Source organism: Diabrotica virgifera, chromosome 2 (genome assembly GCF_917563875.1).
Source record: "Diabrotica virgifera virgifera chromosome 2, PGI_DIABVI_V3a".
NCBI lineage: Eukaryota > Metazoa > Arthropoda > Insecta > Coleoptera > Chrysomelidae > Diabrotica > Diabrotica virgifera.
The window spans coordinates 235,385,803-235,402,426 of record NC_065444.1 but is presented as its reverse complement, the minus strand read 5'-3'; the positions used below and the strand labels follow the sequence as shown (position 1 = coordinate 235,402,426).

The 16,624-nt window shown below is 33.7% G+C and overlaps 1 protein-coding gene across 1 annotated transcript in view; it reads left to right on the top strand.

The window, feature by feature from the left end:
* The first annotated feature begins 649 nt into the window (after positions 1 to 649).
* LOC126880947 (nuclear receptor subfamily 2 group E member 1) overlaps positions 650 to 16,624 on the top strand; it is a 31,256-nt gene continuing 15,281 nt past the window's right edge. The window contains exons 1-2 of the mRNA XM_050645023.1: positions 650 to 653; positions 7,360 to 7,500. Of these exons, the coding sequence (XP_050500980.1) occupies positions 650 to 653; positions 7,360 to 7,500 (145 nt within the window). The remainder of the gene's footprint in view (positions 654 to 7,359; positions 7,501 to 16,624) is intronic.

Sequence of the window (16,624 nt, the reverse complement as noted above, 5' to 3'; positions counted from 1 at the left end):
TAATCAGATAGTCTTGTATTAATAACTGTAGAGCAGACGTCAATTAGTGAGAAATCTGAGACAATATAATTGATTCTGGTAGATGTAATGCTTGTAGGAGAATTAACGTGCATTGAGAGACCATACTATTTAAATAATATGTTGGCCAAGGGCACTTGGGCAGCAGCATAATTAATCAAACCTAGGAGCGCCCGAACTTCGAGGTTTAACTATAACATGTATACAAAAAACGAAAACGCGAAAGACAAAATTATAAAACGTGCTTACGTTACGGTTACGAATCATAGATTATAGCGTTGAATCTTGAACAAAAATTCAGTTTTAAAATGTAACATAAAAATCAGAGCTACTCTGTACATGCAGCACCACTAACTTTTTTATTTAACTTTCTGAATGTAACAATTACTACATAAACTTCTGATCACTGTTTTTAACCTCATCAAATATTAAATTGACATATATTGTGAAATCGTAAGTGCCGTCAAAAAGCCACGTGCTGTATGGGGTGGGCAACAAACATTGGTAAAGGGTCTCCGTAAAGAACTACCTGTCAATCAACAATCAAGAAAATGATATAAAATCAGAGCGGCGTTATAGGCACTGGTTATTTTTGTTAAGACTGCGGAAAGTAGTGTAAATGTGGAGAACTATGGGTGAGTCTTATTATTTATTATACAGTGCGCTGGAATAAGTGTTACCCCCCTTATTAACTTATTTATTTTTCGCACATAAGCGAGAAACTCGGACAGGTCGATTTTTAAAATAATCGTAGTATATTATACCATCAACGTTTCGAACTTTACGCGATCCCTCTTCAGGTGAGAGGCAGAACTTTGACTTTTTTAAATGGTAAAGTACACGATGTGATACCTCATTTAAAAGCTTTTAAAATGCTGATTACGAAAATGTATAATACTTTACTTATATTTGAGAGCGTAGGCACAAAATTTCTGTCGAATTCTTTTTAAACGCATTCATTTTTTTGAATTCTGAGAAAACTAATAAGTATTTTTGAAAAATTTAAACTCAGAATGAAAGATTAGATTATTACGGAGGACATAAAGTTCCTTAGACTAAACAAAAAGTTTCTTTTGAATAATACATTTGAAATTAAAAATAAGACTAAATTTTCTCTTTTTTCACCCCTGTGACTTATTAAAATAAACATTATAGAAGTTCTTAGGGACTCTCTACCGTCTATGCGTTTACATTTTTCAAAAATACTTATTAGTTTTCTCAGGATTTGAAATAAAAAATGAATGCATTTAAAAATAATTCGACCGAAATTTTGCGCCTACGCTCTCAAATAGGACTAAAGTATTATCCATTTTTGTATTCAGTATTTCAAATGATTTTAAATGAGGTATCATATGATGTACTTTCCCATTTAAAAGAATCAAAGTTAAGCCTGTCACCTGAAGAGGGATCGCGTAAAGTTCGAAACAGTGATGCTATAATACTGCGGTCCGCACCCTGGGGTCGCGACCCCGTGTGGGGTCGCGAAAGATTTTTATGGGGTCGTCAAAAAAGTAAAAAAGTCAATTTGTAGGAAAATAAGTTTGTGGATAGACGAAATCAGTGCTGAAAACTACGGGATGTTTGTATGTTCGGAGAAATTTTCTGAAGAAATCAATATAAAGCTCGAAGAAGAAATTAAAACCAAAATCATCATGCATCTTACCAGCCTTAAGTAAGACTTGGTAATACGATTCCCAGATACGTCACACGGCGACCAATGGATATTGTTCTGAAGCTATTTCCTTGTGGCATTTTTATGATTAATTATTTAGATGGGAAATAAGCCACAATTAAATTGAAAAAATAATTTTATTATTGTTTCAATGGATAATTAATCCATTCACTTGTGATACTTAACACTGTGAAGATGAACTTAAAAGAAAAGGAACAGATGATCGATTTATTGTCCGATGAAAGCCTTCGATCTATTTTCAAAACCACGGATCTATCCAAGTTCTGGATAATGATGGAAAATGAATATCTACTGTTATACAAAACATCTCTGCTGAAATTTCTGCCATTCGCATTTACATACCTGTGCGAGACAGCTTTCTCCACATTGACTGCTATAAAAACAAAATATCGCTCCAGACTTAACGTAGAACCTGATTTGAGGGTGTCTCTTTCTGATAATATCACCAAGAATTAATATACTGACTGCAAGTGCGCAAGCACAAGGTTCACATTAGTTTGTAAACTTACGTATATGTACCTATTTTTTTTTAATAAAATGTTAAAATAATTGCTTGTCTTATTTAATGCCATCATAAATATTATGTTAAATCCATAGTTTGCTCTAAAATTACTTTCCAAAATAAATAAACTCTTCAACATAATTTACAAAATAAAAACAGTTAAGTACAACATAAAGGATAATTGAAGTTTACCTTAATTTCGTCCTGAACCAACCTTTGCACTTGTTAATTTAGTAATTTTTTTCTGGGGTCGCTCATAACTCTTTTTTTAATTTTGGGGTCGCAATATCAAAAAGGTTGCGGACCGCTGCTAATATACCATGATTATTTTAAAAATCGACCCGTCCGAGCTAAAAATAAATAAGTTAAAAAGGGGGATACTTATTCAAGCGCACTGTATATTATATACACTCGGGTGCAAAAAAATCGATCCACTTAAAAAATTGGTCAATTTGATGTCACGAATTTCCTAAACCAGTTGTCCGATTTAAGTGATTTTTTTACCATGTTATAGCCTTATTCATTAACAATATCGCTGTAATAATATTGTTGCTAGACAGGTAAACTGTCATTGAGTACTGGGTGTACGAATCAAACTGTGTTTTTTTCTCAAAGTTCGCATCACCCTGTGGACTATTCTAGCATTTATAAAATACTGAAATTAAAACCCTACTATAGCCTCAGGTCTTCTTAACATTCTGTTTTTAGATTCATTCGCTTATGTTGGATAATAAAAAAGTTAGGTACTTTAACAACTGGTCATATTCTTCATCAGTACAGGGTGTTTCTAAATAAGTGCGACAAACTTTAAGGGGTAATTTTACATGAGAAAGTTTGCTTTATAATCATACGTCCGCAAACGCTTCGTTTCCGAGATACGGGATGTTCAATTTTTTTTACAAACTTAAAACAATTAAATTTAATACAATTTGAATTTAATATTCACCATTGGCGCGCAAACGGGTATTATCACCGATCATATTACCCGTATACAAGCCAATGGTGAATATAAAATTCTTAATTGTATGTCAAAAATGTGCAATAACTACGTCTTAAAACCCACCAAATTTCATTTGCATATCTCAACTGGTTTTAAAGCAATAAATAAATCGTCAGTTTGTAAAAAAAAATTGAACATCCCGTATCTCGGAAACGAAGCGTTTGCGGACGTATGATTATAAAGCAAACTGTCATTATTTTCTCATGTAAAATAATTACCCATTAAAGTTTGTCGCACTTATTTAGAAACACCCTGTACTGATGACGAACATGGCCAGTTGTTAAAGTACCTAACTTTTTTATTATCCAACATAAGCGAATGAATCTAAAAACAGAATGTTAAGAAAACTTGAGGCTATAGTTGGGTTTTAAGAGGAAACAGTAGCGATCAACAGGTAGCGAAAACGCGTTCCAAGATTGCGGCTGTAATTTTTAATATTTTTTCGAGATATTTGGCACGCTTATTCGTAATATAATAAAGAATGGCGGTACAGAGCCGAATTTTAAAAATATATTAATATGTGGAAATTACTCTGTAATTAAATAAAATATTAAAAAAACGAGCCTGTACCGCCATTAAGAAGAACAAAAAATACACTTTCTTCAAATAAACGTTTTTATCCGATGCCTAGATTTTGGGTCATTTTGGAACTACTAAAATTTTTTATTTCATTAGTAGTTCCAAAATGACACAAAATCTAGGCATCGGATAAAAAAGTTTATTTGAAGAAAGTGTATTTTTTTGTTCTTCTTAATGGCGGTACAGGCTGGTTTTTTTAATATTGTATTTAATTACAGAGTAATTTCCACATATTGTACCGCCATTATTACGATATGTATACATGTATGTATATACATATTGTATATGTACCGCCATTCTTTATTATATTACGAATACGTGTGCCAAATATCTCGAAAAAATATTCAAAATTACAGCCGCAATCTTGGAACGCGTTTTGGCTACCTGTTGATCGCTACTGTATCACCTTAATTTCAGTATTTTATAAATGCTAAAATAGTCCAGAGGGTGATGCGAACTTTGAGAAAAAAACATAGTTTGATTCGTACACCCGGTATACAATGACAGTTTACCTGTCTAGCAACAATATTATTACAGCGATATTGTTAATGAATAAGGCTATAACACGGTAGAAAAATCACTTAAATCGGACAACAGGTTTAGGAAATTCGACCATCAAAAGTGACCAAATTTTTAAGTGGATCGATTTTTTGCACCTGAGTGTATTTAACATGTTTTACTTTTTTTGGTTATTTAAAAATGTAGTAGAAGTAGTATTTATTAAATTAGTAATTTATATAAGCCATAACAGATCCATATTTATACAATACTTTCTTCATTTTTAAATGCTGTCTCCCAATCAGAGATTGGACATCATCATCACTATCTTTACTTTATCTACCACTGCTCTAAAATCTAATCCTACTAATCCTTTTAATTTTTCAACCATGACACTCTTCTTCATCCAATACCGAGTGATTCCTCCTCTTATCTTTCCTCGAATCAACAATCTTAGCATTTCTTCTTACCATTCTAATACTGGTCTTCCTCTCCTTCTTCTAATCCATGGAACATAGTTTAATGCCTGTTTTGGGCCATCGTTTAGCATTCATTCACATTACATGCCCGTACCATAAAAGCTGCTTGTATTCTATTGTATCTACGGTATTGTAGATACTTCCTATTCTTCTTCTTATTTCTTCATTTGGGATGCGATCAAGTCTAGATATCCGACATGCTCTTATTAGTTAGTCCATTTCTACTACATACTTCCAGTTTTATCTTATCTTTCATCTCCATTTGCCAATATTCAAATCCATATGACAAAATTATCTACAACCGACATGTAGATTGTCATCTTGGTTTGTAAACTAATTTTAAAAGACCAAAGTAACAAGATTAGTATTTGTATCACATTTCGGCCCGGTTGTATTTTCTTCTGAATATCCCGTTTCGATACTCCTTCCTTTGCTATTACCCTAGGTATTTAAATTCTGTTTTGTTTATGTTATAGTCAAAGCTCGAATTTCAGGCACTCCTAGGTTTGACTAGACAATCCTCAGGTCTGACTGACGATCTTAGTCAAAGCCCGAAATAAATTACAGTTTCGGCCTTTGACTAGTCAAACCTAGGAGAGACTAAGTTGGTCAGGCAAAGGTCGAAATTTAATTTTATGAAATCGGGGTTTGACTGGTCAAACACCGATCAGCTATTAAAATGTCGTAATTTGTTAGAATAGGTTTAATAAAACTTCATTTTTTAATTTTAATGTTTATTATTCTTATATTGTCCTCCAAATTTAGAATCTTTTGTACTAAGTTCTCTTAGAGACAGCTTAACGTCTGGAACATCTTCGAAATTAAGAAAATTCTCTTTGCATTCTCTTATTTGATTTCTTAAAAAAAGAAAGTTTATTGTTATATGTTTATTGTTTATTGTTTATATGTTCCGTATTTCGTACCAACTCTATATAAACCGTCAATTGTTTTAGTTTTTATGATACCCAAAATATTTCGAGCATCTCCTTTGGCTATATCAAAGCTGGGGATAGATATTGTTACACAGACAGAAAAAATTAAAATAAATATAGGAAAGGCGATTGAAGGTCTTCATGCCGAGGCTAATGCTAAGAAACAATTAAGTGAAAAAAAAATTCCTCCAATTTCGATCGGAAAAACTATAACAATACCTATCCCCAGCTTTGATTGAGCCAAAGGAGATGCTCGAAATATTTTGATTATCACACAAGATAAAACAATTGACGGTTTATATAGAGTTGATACGAAATAGGGAACAATAAACAAACTTGTTTCAAGAAATCAAATAAGAGAATGCAAACAGAATTTTCTTAATTTCGAAGATGTTCCAGACTTTAAGCTGTCTCTAAGAGAAATTAGTACAAAACATTCTAAAATTTGAGGACAAGGCTTTATAAAATGCTACTGCAATAAGAAATGCTCTTTAAACGTTTAAAAAGTTTAACGTATTGTGCCACTCTAAATGCCATAATGCTTCAACATGTGAGAATAAACACTTTACCTCATTTTATATTAATAGCTGATCGGGGTCTGAGTAGTCAAAAACCGATTTCATCAAATTAAATTTCAACCTTTGCCTGACCAACTTAGTCTCTCCTAGGTTTGACTAGTCAAAGGCCGAAACTGTAATTTATTTCGGGCTTTGACTAAGATCGTCAGTCAGACCTGAGGATTGCCTAGTCAAACCTAGGAGTGCCTGAAATTCGGGCTTTGACTATAACATTTATATTGATTATCCAGCTATTCTGTTTTGTTTGTATTGATTTTCCAGCCTTAAAATCTTATTTTTTGATATTCAGATTCCCAGGTATTTGTATTTATCAACTGTTCCTATCGGTATATCTTCCTAATATGTGTTTGTTTGTATATTTATTTTCTTCTTTGTATTAATCCTTTTTTGTTCCTAGTCCGTTTCTGAATTCAAACTGACTATCTATCATCTTCTATCATATCGCACTATTCTTCTACCAGTTTTTTATTTATACGACCATGTATTATTTTCAAGAATAATTTGAGAACATGACTTATTAATGTTTATTTTCTTTAAGATGTTTTCAGCTTTTGGATAAAAACATTTTTTCGTCTTTTTCTTGTATGATTTTTCTTATCACTTTCATTTTCATTTATTTTCAAAACCAAAAGTTCATTTCTTATTGCTTATCTATTGTTCGTGCAAATAGTTTGATTCTGAGCTTGGATTTTACAACGAAATAGTCTGTATCACTATCTTCTTCTTCCAGCGCCCTGCTTGTTGCGAACGTTGGCTATGAACATGGCAATTCTGATCTTGCTTACGGCACTTTTGAATAGTTCGACCGATGTGAGCCCGAAGCACTTCCGCAGATTTTGGAGCCACGAGTGTCTTCTCCTGCCTGGCCCTCGCTTACTGTCTATTTTCCCCTGGATAATCAATTACAGTAGTATCACTATCTGGTCCTCTTATATTCTTATGTCTATTTTGAAGACCGCTCCAATATTCCGCTAAAGATCGTTCTAAAAACAGAAAAGTTGTTTATCTTGATTTATATTTATACATACATACATTACAAATAAATATTAAAATCATTTCTAAATTATTTATCTTAAATAGGCCGTACACTGCCCTCTCCTGTGCCGTGTAGAGTTTGTGGAGACAGATCTTTCGGAAAGCATTACGGAGTCTATTGTTGCGATGGATGTTCATGTTTCTTTAAAAGGAGTATAAGAAAGAATGTTTCCTATACTTGCATAGGTAAGTATATTATGTACATATTATTATGTATATCTTTAATAGCGATACATTCGCCATTATATCAAAGACAATATTTCGAATTAATTTACCACGAATCATCAAATTCAATTGTAGCTAATAAAAGTTGGTTTCCACGTTAACAAAAATAAAGAGAGTAATTCAATTTCGACGTTACGCTCTGTGCCGTTCCGAATATAATGTATAGTAACTAATTGTAGCCATTACGAATTGCCGCCGTTACGAACTGTCACGGTTACGAAATATCCGTTACCAATTGTGAGGTTACGAACTGTTGCGTTACGAGATGTCTTGTTACAGTGATGTTACGGTGATTTCCATGCGTATTGTTCTATTGGAAATAGAACGGCAAATATTTATGTTATTTTTAAATTTTTTATGGATATACCTAGATACTTTACCTACCTACTTCTCTTCTTTGTGTCTTGGATTGCAAAAATGTCTATATTTTTCAAACGATCGTTTTACTCTAATAAAATTTAAAATAATAGTTATTAAAAAAGAACTTTGATTTAGGCCAAATTTCTGGTAACGCTTTCGTGGTTTCTATAATTTGAAAACCATACGAATACTGGGTCAAAGAAGGTTAGGGGAGATCTAAGAATTGTATCTCACTTCCTGCCTGCCCAGCATGGCAAAAATTAGGAGTAACCTGATAGAAATAAATAACACTTTTGCAGTAAAACGAAAACTAGAGACGTCTTATATTTCAATTCATTCACAGAGCGTCATCAACGCCCTTACCGGTTTCAAACACAATAGCTTTCATCAGAGAGTGTAAAGACGACTTTCTTTGAATGAATCAAAACAAACCCGACTGCTAGTATCGAATTACAGCAAGGCAAAGGGATACGGGTGCCGTGGCGGCATTTGCTTACAACAAGCGGAAGTTTTAGGCTAAGGCCCTACGGGCGATAGTCAAGTCAAGTCAAATTTATTGATCACATGCGACATTATACAAAGTACATGTATGAGACAAGTCAAATTTACAGACATACATCTTAAAAGGATATAAATTAATAAATACGATAAAACACACTTAAAAGTTATTTTTAGAATATGGCTCTAGCTCACAAATGTATTGATGTAGAGTTGGTGCAAAACCCCGTGAACCTTGAAAATGCGTATGTATAACCGAAATATAATGAAGCCTAAAAACATACGACTATTTTATTTGCTGCGAATTGCGCGACAGGGTCCCATCTGCACCCTGATATTTTCAGTAATGTCGGATTCAATCGTTTCGTTCGTATATTGACGTCACCAAATGAATGAATTAGGTTTAACACCTACGAAAGTTTGGCTGATGTAAATTCATTCGTATACCTATCTTTGGTAATTTGTTAAAGAAACTTGTGGCTGCATAATGTGTGCTACCTTCAAACAAAACAGAACGATGTTGTGGAAGCACAAAGTGATTGTCTGTGAATCTTGTTGAATAAAAATAGTTAACAATTGAATATAATAATTGAGTCAATACTCGCAATCTTAAGTTTGTATTTTTATTAGTTGTTATATAATCATGGGGCAACCGGTTTCGAGTCTTACAATATATGACTCATCATCAGGCCCAGTACAAAAGTCTTCTCAATACAAGTCGGGCCTGACGTCTTTTTTTTGTACTGGGCCTGATGATGAGTCATATATTGTAAGACTCGAAACCGGTTGCCCCATGATTATATAACAACTAATAAAAATACAAACTTAAGATTGTGACTATTGACTCAATTACTATATCTAATTGTATAATGGACTCGCATTGGCAACCCTTTCATCATTTAAACATGGTTAAATTGAAATTTATTAAATTCATAAATTTTGCAATGTAGATACATTATACACGAAAATATATACAGACCAGGAATTGTAAGAATATTGTTTTGTCTAAAGGCTGTATGACACTATGCATTTTCTTGTATCATTTCTAATATCGTTTCTGATATCGTTTCTTGTATACATTTTCTTGTATCATTTCTTGTACGTACATTTGTGCCCTGTATGACACTATGCAAGTTCTTGTATCGAAAATTGTATGAAATTCGGCACGTGATTGGTCGAAATTTTGTTTGTCACCCTGTGTCACGTTATGGTAGTACTGCATACTGCATCTACAGCTACAGCTGATTTTGAAGATTTTATAAAATTTATAAACTTTTAATTAACATTTTAATGTTAACCAGAATTTTACGTTGACTGTTTGAGGTTGATTATTTGTGTTTTTATTTTGTTTTGATATTTGTGCTAAATTATTTGCATTAGAATTATCTTCAGTTTGATCCAAATTAGGAACTATTGTATTTTCGTCTATTAAAAAATTATGCACCATGAAACCTAAATTTATAGTATGAACTTTACTAGGAGCTAAATATATGATTCTTAGTAGACCAGTAGTCCATACCAAACGGTATATTAGTATCAATAAAAGATTTATAAATAATACCTACAAAAACACAAAATAAATTCATCAATACATTATCCCATTTTCATTTCAGCCGCCATTATGAGTAAGTAATTATGACATTTTAGATGTTTTACCAGCAGGTTTTACGTTTTTGCTCTTTGCGCAGAAATTGGCGCAGTTCTTGTACAAGAATCTGTGTCTGACTCAAATTCTTGTATCGTTTCTGATATCGTTTCTTGTATCTGTGTATGACACTATGCATTTTTTTGACATATCAGAAACGATATTAGAAATGATACAAGAAAATGTATAGTGTCATACAGCCTTAAAGATGCCTCTACAAGAATCTCTAAATTTCATTTTATACATTATCCTAATAGCTCTTTTCTGAAGTACGAATATCTGCTCTAATTCAGAGGTACAACCCCAGACTTCAATGCCATATTTGGCTATTGAGTAAAAATGGGCAAAGTATACTGTTTTAATATTGATGTATTAAAGAGACGTGAAAGAATTCTCAATGCACAACATGCGCTACTTAATCTGGATTTCAAATTAAAAATGTGGTTTGACCATTTACAATTACTGTCTAAAAGGACCCCAGCAACTTCGTGCAGTCTGTTTTATCTATTGCTGCTTGTATAGTGGCTTGATGGTTTAATAAATTATTTGACGTGAAAATCATATGTTTTGATTTCTCTTCATTCAAAACTAGTTTGTTGGATAAGAAATAACTGTTGATAATTGCGATGATGCGATAATTTACGGCGCCGTAAGAGCAGTAAACCTAACGAGGCATTGGTTGACTAACTCCTATTTCATCTACAATTGGTGGAGGAGTTAGTCAACTAATGGGTAATGGTTACGGCCCCGTAAATTATCGCCCGTGTGGCCTTTCGCTTACCCTAATATAATTAAAAATAACTTTAAAAAAAAAAAAAATAAAATCAATGGAAAAATCCCAAGAGTTGGCTGTATACCATAGTTTAAAAAACCTATACAGCAGTAAAAACTTCAAATTGTATTTTGGTATAAAATAGTTTATTTAAAACTTCTAAAAGTCATCCACATGGATTGCAAAACGTTTTCGTTCTGAACAGAACATCTTCAGTGCATTCCGCAAAGTAGTTGTAACTAGCACACCAATGAAGGTGGTAACTTCAAAATATATGGCTTACATTATACCTTATGAGTAAGGTATAATCTTCATAATGTATCTTACTTCATAAGGTATAATGTAAGCCATATATTTTGAAGTTACCACCTTCATTGGTGTGCTAGTTACAACTACTTTGCGGAATGCACTGAAGATGTTCTGTTCAGAACGAAAACGTTTTGCAATCCATGTGGATGACTTTTAGAAGTTTTAAATAAACTATTTTATACCAAAATACAATTTGAAGTTTTTACTTCTGTATAGGTTTTTTTAAAAAAAAAACTTTTATTGAGACCAATTTTCTGGAAACGCCTTCGCGGTTTTTTTAATTAGTAAACCATACAAATACTGAGGCAAAGAAGGCTAGGGGAGATCTGAGAATTGCATAAGTTCCTACCTTCTCAGCATGGCAAATATTCAAGGAAAACTTAGTCCCACCTACTCTGTTAGGAGTAAACTAAAACTAATATGTAAAAATAAATAACAGTTTTGCTAGAAAACGTATCGTTTGTAAATTATCGACACCTCAAAGGTGTTATCAGAAAATTGGACTTAATAAAAGATTTATTTTAATATTATTCTTAATTTTATTAGAGGAAAACTTTCTCTTATTGTATTAAACCGGTATTAAAAGTATTATTTATGTCTATGTTTTTATTTATCAATTCTTCTACTATTTCCTGGTCATTTGTGTTGAAAGAAGTGATGTCCTATGTTGCCAATTGATTTTATGCTTAATTTTTCTTCACGTTTTCCCTGTCCTTGCATGCTTTATCATCATGAGATTGCGTAGGATTGCGAGGCTTTATCAGTTCTTTAATTAAGCCTTATTCTGATTCATAATGTGTAGGTTGCTAACTTGGCCCATCAATTCTCCTCTTTTATCAGGTCTTGGGACCGAATGTTAGCATGAACACGGCTTCTGATCTACTTAATCTATCCAGTCTTCGCGCTCAAAACCCATAGGTAGTGTTTAATATTGTTGGAATTCAACTTTATTATTTTTGTTAAGTGTTATAATACACATGTGGGGTCTTCCTTCATGGGTGGGCCAATTCTCCGAATGCATTAGGGCGATAAACTCTTACCTAAGGTTGCACATGTTACAAGGGATGTGAATGTCAGAACTGTATGTTAGTGTTAGTTCTGCGTTCGATACAGTAGTCTAGAAGAATATCTCGTTGTAGAAACACGTATCTTAATTTCTTTGTATATTGTAATATTACGGTTTTTCGGTTAAAATAAATAGTCTGTTTAGTATTATTTGTACCTTTTATTATCTACTATTTCTAATAGGTTCTGGGCTCAGTTACGTTGTTAGCTCACCTGTATTAAGATAATAATTAAAAGTGTACAGTCGCGAAATTTTCGTGTTAACCGAATACATAATGGCGGAGAGTGCGAAATATAACGTCGAAAAGTTGAACGGCAAGAACTATCAATTTTGGAGTTATTTAGTGAAAATGTTACTCATCAATGCTGATCTATGGGAAATAGTTTCGAGTGAGTTACCATTAGAAGCAGATTGAAGCAGTTCTTGGAAAAAACAAAATGATAAGGCTTTGTCAACTATAGCCTTACTTGTTGACGTTAATCAATTAGTGCATATCCGGAACAGGGAATTCGCGCGCGATGCGTGGATAGCGCTAAGGGAGTATCATCAGAAATCAAGTTTGTCTAGTATGGTGTTTTTGTTAAAGCAAATCTGTAGGCTATCGCTAGAGGAGAATGGTGATATGGAAGCACACATTAGTTTATTCCTAGAATCGTTGAATAAACTGGCCGCCTTAGGGGAAGAAATTAAGGACAGGTTCTCAGCAGGAATTTTGCTGGGAAGTCTTCCAGACTCATACAGTTTTTTGATTACAGCGCTGGAAAGTAGGCCATCGAGTGAATTTACTCTAGAATTTATTACGAGTAAATTAATAGATGAGTACAGGAGACGTCAGGGAGCTTTGGGAAGAAATCAGGAGGAGTCGGTGATGAAGTCAGTATACGAGGGTAACAAAAATAATGGTACTGCAAGGGCAGAAGCAAGGCAGTGTTATTTTTGTAACCGGAAGGGCCATTTTAAACGAGATTGCTTTAAGTACAAAGCGTTTAAGAAGGAAAAGGCCAATAAAGTCACTGAAGGTACTGATGATGCATGTTTTATGGTCAATTATAGCTCAAGGGACGGAAAAAGGGATTCTGCTTCGTGGTATGTGGACTCAGGAGCTTCGAGCCACATGGTTAATTACAAAGGATTCTATACCCAATTTGACGGTAGCAGAAAGGGCGTTGTAAGTTTGGCGGAGAAAGGGCAATACTCCGAGGTTCAGGGTATAGGGACAGGACTTATTGAGTGCGTGACTGGATCGGGAGTGGAAAATTTAAAAATCGACGAAGTGTTGTATGTGCCGGGATTAGACTCAAATCTGCTTTCGGTGAAAAAGCTAACAAGTGCGGGACATAATGTGCAATTCGATAAAAACGAGTGTAAAATCGCTTTACACGGAAAAGTCGTCGCGAGTGCGGTGCCTTCACCGGACTTATACAAACTTTCAACTGTGGACCATGGATTCAGTGCTGTGGAGCACTTCAGCAACTGTCAACATGCATGGCATAGACGGTTTGGACACAGGGACATGGATGCAGTCAAACACTTAATGGAAAAGAAAATGGCAGTCGGGATTGATATGACAGACTGTAGGATTAGGGAAACTTGTGAATGCTGTATGAAAGGTAAAATTTTACGTAAGAGTTTTCCAAAATTTTCTCATAGCAATACATTTAATATTCTTGACTTACTACATTCGGATATTTGCGGGCCCATGAAGACTGTTACTCCAGGGGGTAAACGTTATATTTTGACTTTAATTGATGATTTTTCTAGATATACAACTATATATTTATTAAATCATAAAAATGAAGCGGTAAAATGTATAAAAGAGTTTATAGAATTTGCGAGTAATCAGTTAGGTAGGGTTCCAAAAGTAATTAGGTCGGATAGGGGTGGCGAGTACGTAAATAATAATTTAAGGGAATTTTTAAAGGGTAAAGGTATAAAAATTCAATATACAGCGGGGTACTCTCCAGAACAAAACGGGGTTGCAGAGAGAAAGAATCGATCTCTAGTTGAAATGGCTAGGTGCATGTTAATCGATGCGGGTGTAGCAAAGAAATTTTGGGGGGAAGCGATAGTGACAGCCAATTATTTGCAAAATCGATTACCTACTAAGTCGAAAGAAAAAACGCCCTATGAATTGTGGCATAAAGTAACACCAAATGTGTCGAATTTGCAAATATTTGGGTCTACGGTTTATAGCCACACAAAAGGTGAGTCACTGATATTTGTAGGTTACTCTGATGAATCAAAAGCGTATAGATTGTTAAATGTAGATACAGAACGTATTACAATTAGCCGTAGTGTGGTGTTTTCCAAGAAAAATATATGCGTCGAGAAAAAGGAGGCAAAAAGTGAGGAAATATCCATTGGGTCCATGATGGAACGGGAAAAAATAGAGCCAAACGACGTAGAAGACAAAGAGGTTGCAAATTTTGAAAACACGGAGGAAATAGAAAATTCTACGGATACATCTAACACGTATGAGAGCTTAAGTTGGGAACAATCCCATGACGATGACGGTGATTCTAACTATCAATTAGATACAGATCTCGATATAGAGAATTCAGGTGATCGTAGATCTAGCAGAATAAATAAAAGTATCCCACCTGAGCGCTACATAGCAAAGTTGACAAAATTCCAAGAAGAAGAACCAAGAAACTTTAAAGAAGCGTTTGAAAGAAGTGATAGTGAAAAATGGAAGCAAGAGAAAATCACGTCATTACGGAAAATTTTTTGTAAAAGCAATATTGATATATATTTATATATCAAGGTAATAAATCATGAAAGGGTTTACGTACTTATATACGTGGATGACATTTTAATAGCAGCAAAGGATTCACAGGTAATAATTGATATATTTGAAGAGAAACTAAAATGTAATTTTTATATAAGGAGTTTGGGATTATTACAAGATTATTTAGGTATGAAGATTGAAATGTGCGATAAAGGGATATGTAGTTTAAATCAGGCCAGTTGTATTGACAAATTGCTGAACAAGTTTATGATGAAAGATGGAAAAGAGTTCAATATACCGCTGGATGTTGGATACTATAAGCCTAGCAGAGAAAAGCCGGTGAAAAACAGTGAAATATATCAACAATTGATTGGTGGTTTATTATATATTGCGGTAAATACTAGACCGGATATATTGGCAAGCGTCACCATACTAAGCCAACAGAATAAAAATCCAAATGAAGTAGATTGGAACGAAGCAAAGAAGGCGTTAAGATATTTAAATAAAAGTAAATATAAAAAGCTTATTTTAGGACAAGAAGGGACAGATAGTGCATTATACGGCTATGCAGACGCTGACTGGGCAGAAGACAAGGGGAACTGAAAATCAAATAGCGGGTATATATTTTTATTACGGGGTTCGCCTATAAATTGGGGATGTAGAAAACAGAATTGCGTGTCTCTATCATCAACTGAAGCAGAGTACATAACGTTGGCTGAAGGATGTCAGGAAGCAATTTGGTTAAAACAGGTTATAAAGGAATTTGTGGGTTTAGAGCCGGAATTAGTTATATAGAAAAAGGGGTTGTTAACTTTAGGTATTGTCCTACCGAGGATATGATAGACTATATGTTGACTAAGCCGCTGAATAGGGTTAAGTTAGAGTACTTAAGTAGTAAAGGGGGTCTGTTTGACTAATTCAAAAATAATTTTAGTTGCGAGGGGATGTTGGAATTCAACTTTATTATTTTTGTTAAGTGTTATAATACACATGTGGGGTCTTCCTTCATGGGTGGGCCAATTCTCCGAATGCATTAGGGCGATAAACTCTTACCTAAGGTTGCACATGTTACAAGGGATGTGAATGTCAGAACTGTATGTTAGTGTTAGTTCTGCGTTCGATACAGTAGTCTAGAAGAATATCTCGTTGTAGAAACACGTATCTTAATTTCTTTGTATATTGTAATATTACGGTTTTTCGGTTAAAATAAATAGTCTGTTTAGTATTATTTGTACCTTTTATTATCTACTATTTCTAATAAATATAAGGGCGTAGGTAGGCGCAAAATTTCGCCTCCAATGCTCTTTAAATGCATTATTTTTTTTATTCTGAGAAAACTAATATATATTTTTAAAAAATTTAAAAGCAGAATGAAAGATTATGTTATTACCGTGGGCCGAAAGTTACTGAAATATAATGTTTATTTTAATAAGTTAGAGGGGTGAAAAAAAAAAAGAAAAAATTTACTGTGGTTTTTAATTTCAAATATCTCATTCAAAAGAAACTTTTTGTTTATTCTAAGGGACTGTCGAAACTCGGTAAAAATGTAATATTTCATTCTGAGTTTAAACTTTTCAAAAATATTTATTAGTTTTCTCAGGATTCGAAAAAAATAATGCCTTTAAAAAGCATTGGAGGCGAAATTTGCACCTACGCCCTTAAAATTAAATGACATGTCGATGATTATGGATTTATGGATTTTAACTA